At 46.4% G+C, this 20287-nt stretch overlaps 1 protein-coding gene across 1 annotated transcript in view; it reads left to right on the top strand.

Moving 5' to 3' along the window:
- The window catches only part of PHF12 (PHD finger protein 12), a 32384-nt gene extending 12715 nt beyond the window's left edge, over nt 1-19669 (top strand). Inside the window, exons 3-15 of the mRNA XM_051809161.1 lie at nt 2312-2384; nt 3949-4336; nt 4902-5022; nt 6013-6145; nt 6845-7009; nt 7635-7796; nt 8856-9672; nt 11691-11807; nt 13120-13263; nt 15215-15313; nt 15836-15918; nt 17783-17921; nt 18510-19669. Of these exons, the coding sequence (XP_051665121.1) occupies nt 2312-2384; nt 3949-4336; nt 4902-5022; nt 6013-6145; nt 6845-7009; nt 7635-7796; nt 8856-9672; nt 11691-11807; nt 13120-13263; nt 15215-15313; nt 15836-15918; nt 17783-17921; nt 18510-18844 (2776 nt within the window). The 3' untranslated portion in view covers nt 18845-19669. The remainder of the gene's footprint in view (nt 1-2311; nt 2385-3948; nt 4337-4901; nt 5023-6012; nt 6146-6844; nt 7010-7634; nt 7797-8855; nt 9673-11690; nt 11808-13119; nt 13264-15214; nt 15314-15835; nt 15919-17782; nt 17922-18509) is intronic.
- Nucleotides 19670-20287: the final 618 nt, after the last annotated feature.

Raw genomic sequence — 20287 nt, 5'->3', positions numbered from 1 at the left:
GTTCTGACTCTTCCAGGCATCTCTCAAGGTTCACCGTGGTATTAATTGTTTCATTATAAAATGCGTAAGATTGAGGTAACAGTTAAAACAAATAACCGGAGGCATCTGGCAGCGCGTGGATCCCTGGCACGCCCCACACGGCGGGATGGGGCAGACGTGTTCCCAGCAGTTCAGGCACGCTCGTCAGGAGCTTCAGAGGGTAAAAATTCGCTAGGAACGAATCAAAGTCTGTGGTTTTTCTTCCCCTAGGGTGCTGGGAGGGGAGAGGGGAATGGGCCAGATGAATCCGTACTTGGCTCTAGCTGCAGATCTAAGAGCTCGATTTCTAGCAGGAGTAAAACCTGAGCTATTGCAGGATCCACCTTAGGGCTCAGCATGGATTTATGCTGCAGCAAGCACACGGGGATCATTTGTTACTCTCCTCCTTCTACCCCCCTTCCCTGCTTCTGTCAGCAAAAGATTAGTTTGGGGCAGGGGGGAGTTACAGCTTCAGCCAAGCATTTGAGGCTCTGTGTGAAGCAGCCAGTAGTGCAGGCTTTGGTGCTCTCATCTAGAGCCTGATCCCTTGTTCATCCAAGTCCTCCAGGAAATGAGAAACATAAGCTGCAGGTATGTTAGTGCATACATGCAGAGCACTGCGCTTCTGGAGCGCCTGGAACACGGAGGCCTCTGAAACCCTGCACTCCTCCTCAAAATGGCTGCCAGATGTGTTGGCTCTACTGAATTCCCTGGAGCCTGACACCAGAAATGCTGAGGTTATTACCAGCTTGGTTCTTGCAGTGTTCTTCCTTCGGTCTTCCAGGCGCGGTGTTGCAAGAGCGAGCGTGACCCCGGATGGCTGCAGTACCTGCGGAGGCTGTCGCTGGCAGGCTGGCGAGCTCGGGGCAAGGCTCGCCGGGACTCTGTTTAAACAAAGGAAGCGTGTTTGTTTTTACAGTTCGGGCTTGGGAGCCTGGGCTGGGATCCTGTGCCATTTCCCTGTGCTAGGAGCAAGATTCTCGAGGAAGACAGTCTCTCCCTTTGCTGCAAAGCACAGCTCTTCCTGGCCGACAAATACACATCTTATCCTCTCTGGTTTGTCGGGGATGGAGACTTGGGAAAGCTGAACTCAGATTTGGTTTGATACCTGTCTGTAGGTGCAATAAACTGTATAGAGACTCCTGAACTACAGTCTGGCTGTCCAGTGTGGCTCCTTGGGCCAGTCTTGTAAGCCCCTTGCTGGTGTGGCCGCACTACTGCTTGATCCCCTTGTGACTCTGTCAGTCCCAGTGGATCCCTTGTAATCCATTTCCCAGTCAGTGGGAAATGGAGCTTCCAGATCTTGCAGTAGTGCATCTATCTGAGTGTTCAGCACAAGAGAGCAGACTTGCTATGCAGCTACCTCTAGCAAAAGAAGGCAGAACTTTTAAAAGTATTATCTTAAACCACAGTGCGTGGTAACTGACTGTTTTTCTGCCAGCAGGTACACTTTCCCTGCCACAGTCATCAGTTTGTTCAAATAACAAATCTTAATGATAGAGGTGTTGGAAAGTACTTGAGTTAGTAGTAGGATCTGTAAGGAAAGTGTATCATCTAACATATGCTGCTCTGCCTTTTACTGAGGAAAAGTGTTTCTCAAAATAGTCCTCCTTACTCCTTCGTCTAATTTGCTTTGGTTTATTTCTAGCATCAAAAAGAGAATGTCATTTCACTGTGATACAGCTTTTATAGTAAGTGCAGATCCATATGAGTAGGATGTATCCTGTGCTTCATAGCCAAGGCAGGCTGTATATGGTGACACTTTTAAGACTATTTGGGTTGTCTTAAGATAGCAAGTGGTTTCCACCATTAACTGAGTGTGCCCAGGGATGGAGTGCATCGGAATCAGTGGGCAGACTTCATGGCAGCTTGTTCAGTTGGACTCACTGCAAATCCAAGGGATGGAAATGCCTGGATTTATGACTGTGCTTACTGCACAGGAATCTGTGCAGTCTTACATGGAGTAATCAAGTTATTTAAGGATGCGTGGTGTTGCGGGGGGAGGTATGTGTGTTGAACACTAGTGAATCTTCCATTTATCTTTGCTGTTCAATTCTAAGAGTGTTCTGAAACCATGGAGCTGAAATGGGTGTCATGGAAGAATGGCTTCTTGGAGGTGTCTGGCTAAGTGGATGTATGGGCGAGCAAATCCAGGGAGCTTCACCATAAATAAAAGGAAGTGCCTGGGAGCGGAACCTGCAGAGCTGCCCTGACTGGGGCTGTGTGTACGTGAGAAGAGTTCCAGAAATAACAGTAAATAACAGTAAAGCCTTGCTTTGTGCTTCTCTTGTAGCAACCCTCCACTCAGCGAGGAAATGCTGCCGCCGGGGGAGTGGATGTGCCACCGCTGCACCGTGCGCCGCAAGGTAAAGCCTCTCCTGACAGACATGATCCCTGCCTTTCTGACTGTCCATTTGAAACCTGAATCCTCTGGTTCATACCTGCCTCTCCCCTCAATGTGTACATACACTGCCAGAGTTGCTCTTTGTGCTTGCAGATGTAAAGGGCTTTGTTAGGAACAGGCTCAAAGAAAACTAAGGGGTCTTGATGAGAGACCCTCGTGATATTTTTTACCTTGCTACTAGGAGCTAAAACCGAAGTGCCTGATACATTCTTGCCAAGCTGTGCCTTTTAAACTGTTTTCCTTCCCCCCCATTTCTGGAAAGGAGGGAGAGCTGAGGTGCAAAGGAAATCAGAATGGCTCCCCTGCTCGAGGAGGTGAGCTGTCTACAGGCAGACCAAGAATCATGTTAATGCAGCTTTGGCATCAGGGCTGTGATTCTGGTTAATGTGTGTCTTTTAGAAATGTGACTTCACAGAAGTCGCACATCAGCAGAGGGTGAAATCACAGTGAGTTATGATTTCCTGGGCTGTTGAACAGGATGGGGAGTAGATGATTGGGCAAGATTGTGGCTTGTCTTTTTTTTTGCCTTGATGCTCTTTCTCCAGGAAGCTGTCTTGTACAATGTAAACATCTTATTGCTGTGACCACGTAAGGCTGCATAGCAGAGGGTTTAGAAACTGCACCAAGCTCTCTAGCAACTGTTGTTCCCTTGAAGTGACACCCAAAAGAGATTGGAAGAAAACTGTGTGCTCAGCCTTTTGTTCCTGAAGCGATTGCCTTGTTATGTTTCCAGGGTACTGTTCAGCCATCTGCCAGCAGTAAAAATGAAGGTCACAAATCAAAAAACAAATAATAAAATAAAAAAAGAGAGGTAAAAGAAAAAAATCCCAAACTTTTCTGTATTAAAAATTACCTGACAACACTTTGCTCCTTTTGCAGACTGTGTTAGTGATGGAGTAGATTGGTTCCTCCACATGGGCGATGCTGTCAGGCACTGGAGCAGTGCACAGTTGCCCATCCTGGGCCATGCAGCTTCCCCTCCTGTTGCAAAATGGATCTCATGGCGATGGCAATGTATAGTTTTCCTCTGCTGCAGCTCTCCCTGCCCACCTTGTTCAAGATTCCTGTCGTCAGGAGATAGCAGAATGTTGTTTGTATATTGTGCTTGTATTCTCAAGCTGACCCTCTCGGTCCATAATGGGTTTGGATGCGGTGCCAGGGTTAATAGACTGCATCAACAATGAACAGTCTGCTGTGGAGTTTCTCAGTGTTGGTAGCAAAGTAAACAGTTGTCTGATTTATCAAGCATTCAGGACTAGATGCTGTGAAATGTTGTCCTGATCTGGACTCAACATGGCTATTCCATGCTAACGTTCTTCCCCATGCTTGGTTCTCTTCAGCTGTTCTGTCACCTGTGCCTTAGCTGCAATCAAACTGTTCTTGCTAGGTCAAGGCTTGAATGACTTCAGTTGTAGTGAGTGGCTCGAGCATTTTCAGATGCTGTTTGTCTTCAATCACGTATTTGTCAAGGTTGATGTGCTTTGTTTGTGGCCTCCATGATAAGCCTGCCTATTCATGTCGTGCAGAAGCGAGAACAGAAGAAAGAGCTGGGGCAGGTAAATGGATTGGTGGACAAATCTGGGAAAAGGACCACCTCCCCCACCAGTGACGCAGACCTGTTGGACAGGTCTAGCAGCAGCATCAGGGCTAATGCGCATGCCAGGATCTTGGAAAGGAGAGCAAGCCGGCCTGGCACTCCCACATCCAATGCCAGCACCGAGACCCCCAACTCAGAACAGAATGATGTCGATGAGGACATAATTGACGTGGATGATGACTCTGCCATTGCAGAAATGGACTGTGGGCAGCCCCAGCTGAAGCGACCCTTTGAGCTTCTTATTGCTGCTGCCATGGAAAGGAACCCAACGCAGTTCCAGTTGCCGAATGAACTGACCTGCACCACAGCACTTCCAGGTGAGCGGTGGCTTGTCTAGTGTTGGTGAAGATGTCTGCAGTTGTGTCCTGCTGCCATCTAGTCTCATTTCCCTCTTGGTCCCATGGTAGCTGTGGCTCCAGAAGATAGATGCTCACTGGTTAAAGCAGAGGGTACAGAATTACCCCTGGCTCTCCTGCATCTGTCCAACAGCAGGTGCCCTTCAGATGTGAGTTGTGGGGACACTGCTACTACACACCATCCATCAGCACTTGTGATAGATGCTTCTTGTTGTCACCTTGGTCTAGGTCATCAATCTGAAAAAAAAAAAATCCAGTTGTCAAAATACTTGATTTGTGATGCAATAATATAGTAGCAAAGTAGTGACTAAGTATATAGGATGTCACTGAAATGATTACGTTAAAATATACCTGTCTTTAAAGACTGTCTCTGTCACTTAAAGCTAGGTTTAATGGTTGATAAAGGTTCCTAGGCAGCAATATTTGCCTTTTCCGTTTGCCTCTGCCCAAGATTATTATATGTATCTACCAGAAATCAAATCTCTGCTATGTGGATAACCCAAAGCCTTTTAAAATTTACTTTCAGGTACTAGTAAGAGGAGGAGAAAGGAAGAAACCACAGGAAAGAATGTCAAGAAAGCACAACACGAGTTAGACCACAATGGTTTGGTTCCCTTGCCGGTGAAAGTCTGCTTCACATGCAACAGGTACTTGACTCTTCCAGGGAAGCTGTTTGGTGTAGCTGCAGCCTTCACAAGAGCAAAGTTCTTGCTGAAAAAAGTTGATGACCTCCATTCTCCTTTATTACTTGCTTACCATCCTCTAAACAAATGAGGGAATAAGCATCTTTGCTAAATAACAGGTGTTTAACCATGTCACGTGTAGGTGTGTGGCTTCTGCAGCCCTGCATGTTTTAAGATGTAGCCTGAAGACTGACAAGATTGAACCATCCTGTCTTCGGTATTTTTCTATTAAGAAAAAATTCTAAAATGATGGTGGTTTAGTAAATGGAGATGTTTGTTTATGGTTCATGAAGGAAGTATATGAGGAGGTGACCTTTAGGAAATAGAAATCTACTGAGAGATTTATAAGCCCAAGGCAAATGGGAATATTGTGCTGAAATTGTAAATCTGAAAACCAGTACAAAATACTGATGGTTTTTATAGCTGCATAAAAGAATGCACACATCAATCCCGATTCAAAATGTCAGTGAAAATGAAACCTTTATTTCAGGAACTCAGAGTGAGTTTCTCAAAGTGGGATGGAGACTCAGATGGGCTTTTGTGGAGAACAACTGAGAACTTTGTCATAGAGCAAAGACTTATTTAAAGCCTGAGGATTCAGATGTAGTCGTTTTCTGGAGTTTGAGACTTGTTCTGAGAACATCTTCTTGAAGTGCACGTCCCAACTTCACATGTGATTCCTCTGAGGAAACTTATAATAACCTAAATCTGAGATTCCTTTTGATATCTGAATTTTGCTGTTTTGCTCTAAATGAATGCTTTTGCCTTGAGTTGGTCTTGCAGAAGGTCCACGTAGATCAAGTTACAAATCAGAATCCTAATTTTTGGTGCAAGCAGCAGTGTAGGGTAATCAGTGGGGAGAGATAAGCTGAAGTGGTTAACCAAGCTTACCTGAATGTTCTGTTTATACTCTATATTCTGTATAGAGAATATGATTTGTCTCTCTCTTTGCAGGAGTTGCAGAGTGGCACCTCTAATCCAGTGTGATTATTGCCCACTCCTGTTCCACATGGATTGTCTGGAGCCACCGCTTACTGCCATGCCTCTGGGTAGATGGATGTGCCCAAATCACATAGAACACGTGGTGGTAAGCAGGACTATGATTGCAGTATGGTAACCGGATGCTGGAGTGGAACCTGGCAGGTCCATTAAAGGACAAAGTACAACAAATGTAAAACAGCTTCTGAGCTCTTATTGCTCCCTGTAACGCTTGTAAAGCTCCTGCTGCAAGCAACGCGCTCTCCAAAGGAATATGATGCTGCTCTCTGCAATAAGATATAAAGATGGGGGAACTCCTTCCTGTAACTGAAGCTCACAGCTCAGATTGTGGCTCACTGACAGCTTGTTTAGTTTTTGACTGGACTCCTTAAGATCTAGATGAGCTTCCAGAACTGGGATACAAAGCAGCACAGTGCTACAAATAGGGGAAATAATTCTTTGCATGCTTAACCCAAAAAACTTTCATTCCAAGAGGGCGTTTTCATTTGTGGAAAAGCAGTGTACTTGAGACTTAAATACTCAGGAAACAGGGGGCTGAAACAAAGGGCTTGTGCCCAGACAAACTGCTTCTTGAGAGCATTGATGCTGCTTAGCCGGCCTCTAAATGCTTTTGTATTCATCTCCAGCAATGTGCCCTTTAACAGAAATGGTTAGTGCTGCAGGAAACAAATAGTCTAAAGCTGAGCTGATGCTGTACTGCCAGTGCTACGAGGCGTTATGAAAGTCTTAGGGTACATTAGAGTGACCTGCAGATCCCTAACTCCTGTGGCATTATCTGATCACCCAGCTGAACCAGAAGAACTTGACCCTGAGTAATCGGTGCCGAGTATTTGACCGGTTCCAGGACACCATATCTCAGCACGTTGTCAAAGTGGATTTCTTAAACCGAATCCATAAGAAACATCCTCCGAATCGCAGAGTTCTTCAGTCAGTGAAGAGAAAAGGTTTGAAGGTACGTGTAAACTAGTAGTTCTTGGTGAAAATCCCTGTGTATATATCCTGGTTTGGAAGGGAAACCAGCACACCCCTTAGGGATAACCCCTTGGGGAAGGAGGAAGAGGGTGGGGTCCTAATGAATGTGTTTTTTAGAGGTCTGGGAGTCAGCAGTTACTTTTCACTACCTGTAGGATTTAAGAAGCTCTTTTTCCTTCAACAGTAAGGCTCAACTACTACAAGTAAGCCTTTAAATCTAGCACAAGCATAGAAGGTACAACACTAAACCTCCCAAAGATGGCCCTACAGTGAGATTTGGACTGCTGTGTTTGCTGCCAGGGTGCCTGAAAACTGTCATACAGGCTTTCCTTCTTACTTGGCTTTTTTTGCATGACTTCTCTAATGCTGCAGTCACCATGTTGTACTGCAGTCATGCCTGACCTAAGGGAATAAAACCTATTAATTTCAGCATGGCTACATCAATTTAAAGTACTCAGTCCTTGATACTTCTAATGTACTGTCTGCAGGGCTCCTTTGGGTGAGAAAGCAGCAAACACGAAGCATAGTGCTGATGAGGCACTTTGTTTAAGTAGTCATTCTTGAGTAATTGTTCTCATGTGTGATCTTCTTTCTCTGCAATGTAGGTTCCTGATGCTATAAAGTCCCAGTACCGGCTTCCACCCCCGTTACTTGCGCCTGCAGCAATTCGAGATGGAGAGCTGATCTGTAACGGGATCCCCGAGGAACCCTTGCAGAAGCACCTTTTGAACACTGAGCACTTAGCCAGCCAGACAGAACAACAGGAGGTAAATGAAGTCAAATGCTGGGACTCTGTGTTTGTAGCTGCTTTGGTACAAAGATCCTCTTCCATTTCAGTCATGATGGCGCAGTTGTCTAGGAAACCAGTCTCAAACTCATGTCTGAAGGTGATAGCTTGTCTTCTCTCTGACACCCTTGCCCATTAAAACTTCACTTTGGCTTTCCAGGTGAGATGTAAAACTCCTCATTTGACACTTCAGGGAAGTGGTGAAATAGTCTTCTGGCCTTAAGAGTAGAGTTGAGGGTTTTCCGTCTAGATGTCATCTTTATTTCCTGGTTGAGGGGAAATACTTTCCACTTTGATTATGCAAGGCTGCTCTCTGACACGTTTATTTATATGTTAATGTCACGTTTCTGGGCCGCTTTTTATTGTGGATAGAATTGGACATGTAAATCAAGGTCAAATGAGTGTTTAAATCTTGTATGAAACTTCTGGCCAGATTCCAGTGTGAAGGCATGTTGCATTGCAATCAGTGATGAAGTCCTTCTGTTAGCTCAGATAGGATTCTTCTGTGTGGCAGGTGCACATCTACCGTGGAGCTTAAAACTTTGAATGAATGTTTTGCTCTCCCTCCACCTTGTGTAAAAGCAAAGGTGCTCTCCACCCCAACTTTGGCAGGTCACTCCCTATACCTGAGGTAGAGCAGCGTTTCTTTCCAGCATGCTGCAGAATAAGTTGGAGGATTGTGTTTGGATAGAAGCCCAAATTAGTGAAAGATATGTTTGTAACTAGCTGAAAAGTTGCAGCACTTAACAAGTGAAGAGGAGGAGGAGTTTGGGAGCGAGGAAGTAGGTCTCAGCCCCTCTCTATCCTGTCCCCAGCATGGAGATAAACAGTATGTAATTTTGGTTGCACTTTTGTACCTCTGGATAAAACCTTCTCCTGATTGTAGATGAGCACCAGAGCAGTTCCAGGCTGCATCTGAGCAGTCAGCAGCACAGTGAGGCAGCTGAATTTCCTGGAGCTGGGTGAACGATGGAGTAACTGTTGAGGTTTGGAGCACTGCTGCCTCCTGAGCTAACCTGCACGTTTTCCTTCCTTCCAGTGGCTCTGTAGTGTTGTTGCGCTCCAGTGCAGCATATTGAAACATTTATCTGCTAAGCAGATGACTTCGCTTTGGGACTCTGAACAAACAGAGAAGGCTGATATTAAGCCTGTTATTGTGGCAGACGGTTCACTCGCCAACCCTTACCAGGCAGCTGACAAGGCACCCACACCTTCCCTCTATTCCATGTCATCCTGCACCTCAGGGATTACCACCCAGAATTCCTTGAGCTCCTCGCAATCCCAGCAGACTTTGTCACAGGAAGATGTCAACTGCAGCTCTTGTATAGATAAATCCAAGAAGGTGTCTTCTTGTGGGACTTCGAATGGGCCGACAGCCTCCGACGTTAAAGTGAACGGGCCTAATTTCTATGGTGTTTCGTCTGAATCTTCAGCACAGTTGACTGACTCCCAGAGGCTAATGGGATCTGGGAACACAATACCTGTTTTGTCTCACCGGCAAACGTGGCCCCGGCCCCTCACGCCCCCGGCGAGTTGTGGACTTCTGAATCACACCATTGGAACTATTGTCAAAACAGAGAACGTAGCAGGACCCGTTTCTTGTGCACAAAGGGGTTCTGCGCCGGTCACGAGTTTGCCTACGTCCATATCGAGCTCCTGTGCCAACCTGGAGACCACCAGCACTTTGCAAAGGAAGAATGTGCAGACGCAGATCGGGCCGCCGCTGTCGGCAGAGCTGCGGGCAGGGGGCTCCCCGCTCACCGCCACCCGGGCTCTCACCCCTCCCCAGGCTGCAGGAGATGGGATCTCGGCAGTTGGGTCCACAAACAGATTCTGTTCACCAGCACCACCTTCAGGTACGTGCTGAACTGCTGACCTCAGCCCCGGGGTGAGAAATGTTCGGACTAAGCCTCATTCAGAACCTCAAGGCTGTAGCAGTGTGTTCTTGTTTAACTGGGAATTGGGCTTTCTCTGGAGAGCCAGGAGAAGTTTATCAGGTCTTCTCTGTCTTAGGTCCCTTCATGGGAGCAACAGGATGTATTTTTGCTGGCAGCATATACCTGAGAGGGGAGCTCTGTCCCGAGAAGCAGGATAGTAGGTCAGTTTAATTCTGGAAAGCAGTAACTTTAAATCATTTGGCTGCTGCCTCGCTATTTCAACAACAGCTGCTTTAAAACCCCAGTGCTGCTGTAAAACTACTGATTTGTTTCAAATGGCCACTCAGATTGCAAGGTAGTCAGTCCCTCTCACAAGAGCAGCTCTCTGGGATCTAATCCAGAGTTCAGGCAGTGACTGTGTCCCCTAGTACAGGTGTAGCTGGAGTCTTCAGCTGCACAGCCTTGTTGTTGGAAAAATGTGAGCTTGGGATCTGTTGGTGTGATACAGGGTAGTTATGGACTTGGATATGCCAGAGATCCTGAGTTGTACCCAAAAACCTTGCTAAATAATAGCAAGGTATACAGTAAAGTGTATATACCCATTTTTCAGTGTACAAACATGAAGTCAAAGATGTTGATAGATGTTGAAGTCAGAGTAACTGCCCATGGCTCAGATTTTGCTAGAAGCAACTTTCACTTTCAGCATTCTCTTCTGCCCTTTCCTCACACCAGCTTAATACTCAAACTAGCAAACCTTTTGTGCAGGTTGGGTGGAAAAAGTCGCTGAAAAACATGCAACAGAGCTGTCTACCACTTCTCATGCAGTTCCAAGCAGCTCAGTGTCAGGCTTGTGTGGAGTGGCTCAGGTCTGATGATTGCAAAGCAACAGAGGCACCATGTTTTTATAATTCTGTCTAAAATTCCTCAGTGAGTAATTTCTGAGCTTTGCCTCATGTTTGCAAGCAGTCCCCAGGGTATTTGGCCTCCTCACTTATTGCTGAATAAACTTGGTTACTCTGAGGCTGCTGCTTTGACCATACCCTGCTTAGAAATGCAAGGCTGGGAGAAGTTCTGGTGGAGGAAATTAGACCATATTATAGAACACTTTTTCTCCGTGGTTTTAAGAGCTCTGCAAACCCTACATAATTCTGCAGTTACTTAAGATGTTAAATAATTGCCTTTGGTGCAAAGCTTGTGTTCTACAAAATGCAGGTTAAATCATTACTTGGTGCAGTGTCTCTTGGGAAAGGTGTAGATATGTAGATTTTCCATCTAACATGATGCATATACATATTTATAACAAAAATTATGGTGTGCAAATTTTGTTGCCAAATACAAATCACTCATGACGGGGGTTTTTTGCCACAAATTTCAGGCTTATAGTAGTTATAAGCAAACCAAGTCAAGAAGATCCAGTATCAGCAACATATGAAAGGGATTTTATTTCCTGGTGTTTGCCATTGTTTCTTTCAGCTGCGTGGTCACTGCCAAAGCAGAAGGATTTTATTTTGTAAATAATAAAATCTGCTTATGACTGTCACATTCCTTCTGGACAATGATGTGCACCCTAGACTTTAGTGTAGAAATACAAATAGGGCAGTTGTACTTTTTTGTGTGTTCACACCTTGTCAAGCTACTTGGCAAATGTCTCTTAGGTTTAATAAGTTTTTCAAGCTCCTGGGGAATTGGTGCTCATCTTTCCAGTGTCTGTAGGACATCACAGGGAGTAGGAGCTTAAATGTATAGGTCTAGAATTCCTCTAGCAATTGGAGGTGGGGCAGAAACTGAAGTTGGCTCTGTGGTGGAGGCACACACAGGCCCTCCTGTGAGCAGAAGAAGAAAGCTCCTGACTGCTAGTTCAGGCCTTTTTCAAAGCATAACTATGAGCAAAATGAGTCATTCCGAGCAGCTTGGCAGCCAAGGGCAGCCCGAGGGCTGGGTGCATGTCTGGCGAACGTCACAGTGACATATCTTCTCTACACCATCTCTCCCTGTAGATGGTAAGGTCAGTCCCAGCACCTTATCCATAGGAAGCGCTTTACCCTCATCACTCACTTCAAACTCCGCAGCTATGTTGGACTTCACCAGTTCCCTGAAGGCGTTTATGGATGGTGGTGAGTATTTAATTCATTATCAGCCTCTATTAGCCCTGTGTGTTTGCTTCCCTAAAGCATTCCATCCCTGCTTGAGGAGAAGTCCCAGAGATAAAGGGTTGCAGTCAGGTGAAGGAGGGGCTGGGTGTACATTACCTTAAATATGTCACATGCTTCCCTGCTCATAGTGTTGCCAAGGCAGCAAGGCCAATGAAGTGTTTCTGCCTGAAGCTTTTCTGGGGAAGGATAACAACTGGGCTGCTTTCCAGGTGGAATTCACATGCAGAAACCTGCAGCCCTGCCATGTCTGGTGCTCGCTGCAATCCAGAGCTGTTCCCAGCGGGTGTCAAGTCCAGCGGCAATAGATCTTGTAGTGGAGCAGTCACCTGAGTGGTGATGCTCTAATGGGTCTGTTAATTTCTGATTTATTTCTGCTTCTGTCAGTCTCCTAGACTGGCCTGGGTTTTATTTCCTTTTGTTGCACTTGGCAAGAGACGCCAAATGTTAGCAAAGTGCCTTCAGGAGGAGATTGCTGAGCAGCAAACATCAGTAGAACAGCGAGGCTGTTGCCAGAGATGACTTCTACATCTTGAAGAACAGCCTTTCTGGCATTGCCAGTGTAACCCTCTTTTCTTGGGTGAACCCCACTGCCCAGACTTCCCTCTCTGCTGTTGGGAAAAGCTGTTACAGCTCTTCCTCCTCTCCTTGCCATTTTAACTGTCGCTGATGTGGCGAATGCTCTTGGAAGAAGAGGTTACCCAGCCTCCTTGCTGAAGGAAAACAGACCTCTGTAGGGCTTTACAAATATAAATACTTCAGAGCTATCAGAAGATCTGCTTTAAAACTCATTAATAATATTGTCTGAATTGCCCCGTTTGGTTTAACTGACCTTGCTATGAGTGAGTGACTCGAGCATGAGCCTGTAGCAGCTTCAAAGGTGGTTACAGCTCTGCTGGAGTGTGGGGCTGGACTTTCTAACCAGATAACAGGGCTTCACAGGAAGGACCCAACATGCTGCCCAAAGGGGTGCAATGGCCACCTCTACAGACCTGTTGATTCTGAGCCAAAACAGCAGATTTTCAACTTTTATTAGTCCTTGTTCCCCCAAACTTTTGCTTGCTGCCTCACTTGTAGCTCTCCAGCCATGGCTGGCACTCTGCTCACAGGAGATATATGAAGAAATAGCTCACCTATGTGTAAGAGTCTTGATATTGCAGAATTGGTCAAGTCTTTGCTGTTGAAGCAAATGGCAAGTTTAAAAGCTAAATCCACTGCAGCTCAGATTGCACCCTTTCCATGAATAACTTACTAATTGCTTTTTGTTTATTAACAGAGATTGAGATAAATATGCTGGATGAGCAGCTGATCAAGTTTCTGGCCTTGCAGAGAATACATCAGCTCTTTCCTCCCAAAGCTCAGTCTCTAGCGAGCAGTGTCAATTCCCATCAGCAATCTCCTGTGGGAAACCACATTGAAGGTAAGAGCAGCCCTAGAATAGTTGGGTTATGTTGAGCCATAGCTTTTTGACACTCCCTTGCCTATTCTTTGAAGGAGATCTCCCTCTTCTTCTGGTATCTGTCTGATGCTGCCTTTCACTTTTTTTTCCTCTCATACCCCCGACTCTGGATATCCAGTGGCCAGAAACTCCTTCAGGTTCCTCTCCTTAATTGTTTACAAGTTTCAGCAATGGGAATACTTTCAGATTTTCTGTTTCAGTAGCTTCAGATTTTCTGCTGGAAATCTTTAGTGAAGTTGTGTTTTATTCATCTTGGAATTAGTAAGAAATGAGAAGGTTTGACCGAGGAGCTTGGCGGGTTTTTTTTGTCCTCACCTTTGAGATGGGCAAGAGAAATCTGTGAATTCCTGCTCTGTCTTTCTGGAGAAGTGAGACAAGCACAAGAACAGTAGGAAGAGGGGGAAAAAATATATATGTGATGTTGTCATTGCCTATTCAGAATAATGTCACTGTCAAGCTGAAACCACTAAATATGACTAATGCAAATAATGGAAAACAACTTGTGTGTCTGCTGGAAATCTCCAGATTCCTGAGTTCAGCTTTGGCTTTGTTTATGATCTCTGTTATCACCTAAAGCTGCAGGGCAAACCTGACTTCGTGTTCCTCTGCATGCAGCCAGTCAGTTTAATCTGCTTTCAAGCACTAACTGGACAGCCTTGCTGTGGAAGCAATTCTCTGCTCCCCCTCTGCTATGCCTGGGGGTAAATATCCCAGATAAGATCTTTGGAAGTCAGTCAGTAATCTTTTTCTGAAGCTCTGTGCTTGCCTGCTATAGCATCACAACATTCCCTAAATGCTTGTCAATCTTCTTGTGATCTGCTGTAGGACACAGCAGCAGGCTGTGGTATGAGCTGCCTTCCTGGTCTGGAATTCTTCAGCAGCCTGCCTTTCTCGAGGCAGATTGGTGCTGTCTTAACCCATCACCCTTTTTGGGCAGGAATGATGCATCCAGCTGACTGTTCAGCATTGCTGATGAAATGTTAGACCCAAAGCCTTTAGTGAGCCCTGCAGAGCCAGGCAGCTGAAAGGACTCAGGGCAGCTGGGCAGAGGTGGAACCTGCACGTCCAACGATGCCACTCGGTGTGGCCGGTGTTCTCGACGTAGGTGCCTCTGCAAACAGTCTTTCATAATCCTCATCTTCTGTTCTTTGATTTCACACTCTTGGTGTAACGCTGTCCTGCAGATGTGGTGTCAGGAGAGGCCTAAACTCAGTGTATAAGGGCTTTATCTCCGAAAGACAGTGCTGAAATCCTGGCTAGGCCTGTGTGGCCCACTGGAGTTCAATGTCTGTTCCACAGAAGATTTTTTGTCCAGTTAACATGGGCATGAGAGTGTGTGATTTGAACGTGGAGCTGCTCTGAGGGGCTCAACCCTGGGCCAGCTGTTGTCCAGTGAGCCATAGGGACCAACCTGAGGGTGAAGGAGTCCACTCAGTAAGTCATCCTGTCCTGGGAACTGGGTTGGTCCCTGGCAAAGCCCAGTTCAACCAGTGTGTTTTTCCTGCAGCTTCACTAGAAGTGAAATCACAGCTGCTAAGTTGGTGACGTTCACCAGCACCAATTTTTTTTAAGTGGCACTTTGACAGGAAAGACTGAGCTCTTTGATTACCCAGAGTAGAAGAGATTAAGCAAGAAGCCAGTGGTAGGAGGCTTGTGTGTTCCTCAGCGTGGCTCCATTGTATTAATGCTCTCCCATCTGCATGGCTTCTGTGGGTTATTGGAGAGAGCAGTTTTCTCTGACTGGCAAAAAGATGTTTAGTGGACAAACATTCCTAGAGGGTTGGGAATTGGTGTTTAGGCCAAAGCTGACTTCGTCCTCTTTAGGATCTGTGCTTTCTGGGCTGGGGAAGCTGAGGTCAAGCAGCTTTCCCAGCTGATAACATTGTTCAAGTAATTTCTTTTTATCTTGCAGCGCAAAGAAAGGAAGTGCAAGCCCGGGCAGTGTTCTATCCTCTGATGGGCTTGGGGGGTGCAGTCAACATGTGCTATCGAACCCTCTACATTGGGACAGGTGAGTGGCTTTTTCCTGCACTGACCTTTCAGAATGAGGGTGGTTCTCCCTGGCCCTCCCTAAGGTGTTTGCCAAGTGGGTGTCAAAGGAAACAGACACATTGTGGCTGCCAAGAAACCTGGAAATCCCCCGTCTGCTTGAACCTGAGGTGGCACCCTTGTAACCTGGTGTCAAAACTAGAACAGCTGTCCTGGAGATTCAGTGCCTGACTGATGGAGAGAAGAGTTATGGTTTGCTTGCGGGTTTCGTTTCTTGCTGCTTAGATTCTTCTGGTGCTCTGGGTAGACCCAGTAGCAGTGAAATGCTCTTGAACCTTCATGGAGCTGCTCTCTCCCTTCCCCCACTGAAACTTTGTTTGGTGGCTTATCGCAGCATTATTCATGCAGTCCTGGGAGCAGGACAAAGGCAGTTGCTCCCCTGTTGTTTTGCTAATTGAAGTTTAATTCTGTCTGTTGTTCTCTGCTGCCTGACAGTTTTTTTTTCCCAAAGCAACTGAGCCTGTTTTGTCCTCTCCCATGACAGGAGCTGATATGGATGTGTGCCTTACAAGCTATGGTCACTGTAACTATGTGTCTGGCAAACATGCCTGCATATTCTATGATGAGGTGAGTGCCTGCCTGAGGTTTTTTTATTATTATTTTTATTATTTGGTGTGCATGGCAGTGGGAGCTGGAGATGCAGGCAGCAGGTTGTCTTTGTGTGGTGCTCCTTTGTGGACTGCAAAGTAAGAGCCAGGGCTCAGTGTGTTTCACTCCAGTGAAGGCTGTGTCAGCCTTTTTGTCAGACCTTTTTCTGAAGCACAGAGCTCTGCCGGCACGATTTCTCTGAGCTTACTGCCCATGGGCAAAGACTGACCACAAGTCAGCACTGTCACTGCTGGTGCCTAGGGAAAGAAAAAGTCATAGGAATGGTCTGATACTTTTTGATCCAGATGTGTTGTTAATAAAAGCTCAACTTTACATGTCAACATCGAACCTCGGCTGCAACAAATCAGGGAATTGCTCTGAGTCCCTTGTTTTCAGGTGTGATGAGGGAGCAAAGCATTCATACCATCTGTAGTACTCTGTATAAATTATTTATTTAGCTAAAATTTTGGTGAAGCTCACAGCATAAACAGAAATCTACAATTTCTCCCTAACTACAGCCCAGAGATCAGTTTGTTCTTGAAGTAAACAGACCAGCAGGCCTGCCAATAGCAGCGCTGCTGGAGTTGTCTCCTAGCATGGAAACAGTCTTTGAAGCAAGATCAAGTCTTTTATATCACCATTTGTCAACCAGCTCCTGACCAGGATCCAGGATTAACCCACAGCCAGCTTTAGCCATTGCTCCAGTGCACTACAAGCTACAGAACACACTTGGTAATGGGATCCAGACCATAAATCTGTGTAGAAGCACCTACAATGGTCAGTCCTGTATCGGGCTTTAGGCACTGAGCTTACCACAGCCACAGAAAACCTGCTGGAGTATGGATCTCTGGAAAGGGAGAATTCCCCATCCTTGAGCTCCTGTCTGCTGGTTCTCCTTCTGCAGTCTAGCAGCTTACTTCAAAACTTACTCCCCTGTGCATGGGGAGTTTTTGTAACTTGATTAAAGCCCTGTGGTCCCTGGGGGACGAGGTCTTCAGCTCTCAGATGATTCCTGTGAGCTAACCTGAAATCTCCTCCTCTCTGTCAACATCCTCTGCAAAGCTCAGCTGAGCGTGACGCTGCTTGTGTAACGCTGCGTGTCATGGTAATGTCTCCTGGCACTTCAGCGTCTGCACAAGGCCTGTCAACCCCAGACTGCCTCTATCCTGTGGCTGCTGCAGCACGTGGCATCCCCTTTGCCAGCTTGTGCCTGCTTTCCAAAGCACGTCTCTTCCTGCCAGGCACAGGTATTGGGCCAAGTTTGCATCAGGTGTGCCCGTAAAGTGGTGTGCTTGCTTTGTGAGCATCAGCTTGAATAGCCTGTTTCCAAAAGATGCGTTGGTCCAAGTGCACTAGGGAAAACCCACTTCCCTTTGGCCCTCCTTCCCTGCCAGGAAGCAGATGAAAAGCTGGTTGTTGTGTGAGCATGAGCCATGCATGGGGGTCGGGTTTCTGGTCTCTGAAGCTAGAGGATATTTAACAGCTCTCATTTAACCATCAACAGTGGTAGAGAGGGGTTGTGATTCAGTGCTCAAAAGGGGTGCATGGGCAGAAGCCCTTCTGACTGATAGAGGGCAAGTTTAGACTGGATATTAGGAAGAAATTCTTCCCAGTGATGGTGGTGAGGCTCTGGCACAGGTTGCCCAGAGAAGCTGTAGCTGCCCCATCCCTGGATGTGTCCAAAGCCAGGTTGGACAGGACTTGGAGCAACCTGGTCTGGTGAAAGGTGTCCCCACCCATGACAGGGGGCTGAAAGAAGGTGAGCTTTAAGGTCCATTCCAACCCAAACCATTCTATGACTCAATGCCTTGATTCCCTCCTCTTCCCTTTTTTTTTTTTTCAGAATACGAAGCATTACGAGCTGTTGAACTACAGTGAGCATGGGACAACCGTGGACAATGTTCTGTATTCGTGTGACTTCTCGGAGAAGATGACGCCCACTCCTCCCAGCAGTATTGTTGCCAAAGTGCAGAGTGTGATAAGTGAGTGTTGAGGCAGAGCCAGCCCCATGTACCACCACAGGCAGTTTTTGGAGGGGGATGGGAGCGTGTGGAAATCAATTCCTTGTTGGTGCCCATTGTTCCGCAGTGGCTGGTGCACCCTTTGCAAAAAGGGGAGCCTCACCACAGGTCATGTGGGGTTACACAAGACCTTCCTCTGCAGCCTGGGGAGCTCTCTGCTCTGCTGTTAACACCACTCCAGCCTCCGGTGCTGGAGTTACCAAGCTCCAAGTCCAACCCTGAGGCCTTTCCCCATGCATGTCCTCCCTTCCCAGGCTGTGAGAAGATCTGGGCTGTCCTGCAGGCATTCTGTCCCCACGTGGCTCACTCCTCTTCTCCACCTGATCAGCTTCCTCTTTTTGGGCTGCCAAAATAGATATGTAAATGCCTCTAACTCTCTGGGACTTTGAGGAGATTCCTGTTTCCCTTAGATCAGCTGCTCACTGCAAACTGAAATACCTCATGGCTGAAGGATTTTACCCCTGAGGCACCTCAGCAGCAACCCCTGTTGATGAAAACAAGTTGTCGCTGACCTGCCTAAATCTTACCATTTTTTTCATTCTTTTGCAGAACGACATAAAAGCAGAAAACAAGAAGAGGAGCCGCATGAAGAAGCTGCTGTGATGAATTCACAGGCACAAGGGCAGCATCGGAAACCTTGTAACTGCAAAGCCAGCAGCTCCAGTCTGATCGGGGGCAGCGGGGCTGGCTGGGAGGGTACGGCCCTGCTCCACCACGGCAGTTACATCAAGCTGGGCTGCCTGCAGTTCGTTTTCAGCATCACTGAATTTGCGACCAAACAGCCCAAGGGGGATACTGCCTTAGTACAAGACATGGACTTGGAGGAGAAGCTTTCTCTGAAACCCCACCAGGTGCCCGTGCTGCGGTCCAACTCAGTTCCCTAGGAATTTTTAGGAAGAGAGCTTTTGGATTAAGGAAAACGCCCTCAGACTCTTGCAATGCAAAAATGTACAAACCGAGGTGGGATTTTTCTGTGTCGGCCCAGAGACTGTTCACACGCCGTTTGCATGATATGAAGAACGTTTAACTTTTTTTAATTTTTCTTTTTTGCTCAAGTTTTAGGGGCATTTGCACATATATTTGTACTATACATTTCATTTTAAAAGGAAAACTGCAGTGAGAGCAGGACGCGTCAGAGCGAGGGGCGACCGCTGTCTGACTCGAGGACTCTCTCTGACAGACAGTTCCCATGCAGTTGTAAAATAATCAGAAACTTGTTCTATTTTGTGCCAGTGACAATAGTTTTATATTAAAAGAGAAATACAGTTTTCATACAGCAAATCTATACAATATCATTGTTTTATTTAATGTAAAGAAGCGCTCTTCTTCCCACAGTTATTTTTTCCCATCCCTCCCTGCTATGGTTGCACTACAAGTAGCTACTGTGTATTATGGGCAGTGAGAAATGAGTTCTTTTCCTGGTGTCCATCCTATTTTTTATTTCAAATAAGGAAAAGTGTTGGATTCTGTGTAAATACATCAGTGATGGCATTTTTCAATGTTTTAAAGCTGTGTACAGTGCTACATGTGGTATGACGTTCCTCAAATTGTCTATTGTAGCAGATCGTTTGTCGTAACCTGTCTGTCTCTTTTGTTTCTCTGCCACCTCCCCGCAGCAGAACAGCTAGTTCCACTGTACATAGTAATTGTAACGTTTTAGACTTTACAGAAACTTTCCTGTATTCTGTATATAAAAAAAAAATACTTCACATTCTGTTTTCTCGACTGTCTGTCTTCACTCGTGTCACCACAACCTGGAGCTTCCCCCCGAGTGTCTGACCACAGAGGAGAGGAGCCTGAGGTGGGGGACAAGGCTGGGATGGGATGGAAGGAGCCTGATGTCCTGTAAGGGGGATGTGGTGGGATGCTGGTGGTGTGGGAGGGAAGAGGGTGAGGACTGGAAGGTGATAAAATCACAAAAACGGGTTGAGGTGGAAGGGACTTTTGAAGGTCATCTAGTCCAACCCCCTGCAGTAAGTAGGGAAGTCTTCAACTCAGTCAGGTCCAACCTCACCTCAAATGTTTCCAGGGATGTGTTTTACATCCAGTTCTGGGCTTCTCAGGACAGGAGAGAGATGGAGTGCCTGGAAGCAACCTGGAAGATGAGGGCACTGAAGCACCTCATTTAGAAGGGAAAGCTGAAGGATTGGGCCTAATTAGCCTGGAGAAGAGCAGACAGAGGGGATCTTACCCATGTATTTGAGAAGCTGAAAGGGGGTGTGTCAGAGGATGGAGCCAGGCTCTGCTCAGGGGTACTGAGCAATAGAGCGAGAGGCAGTGGGCAGAAATGGAAACAAGGGAAGTTTCACCTCAATGTGAAAAGGAAC

The sequence above is a fragment of the Manacus candei genome, unplaced genomic scaffold (genome assembly GCF_025592945.1).
Source record: "Manacus candei isolate 608988 ecotype Guabito, Panama unplaced genomic scaffold, ASM2559294v1 h1tg000076l, whole genome shotgun sequence".
In the NCBI taxonomy this organism is placed as follows: Eukaryota; Metazoa; Chordata; class Aves; order Passeriformes; family Pipridae; genus Manacus; species Manacus candei.
Note: the sequence above shows the minus strand (reverse complement) of the source record. Positions and strands in the feature narration are given on the sequence as shown.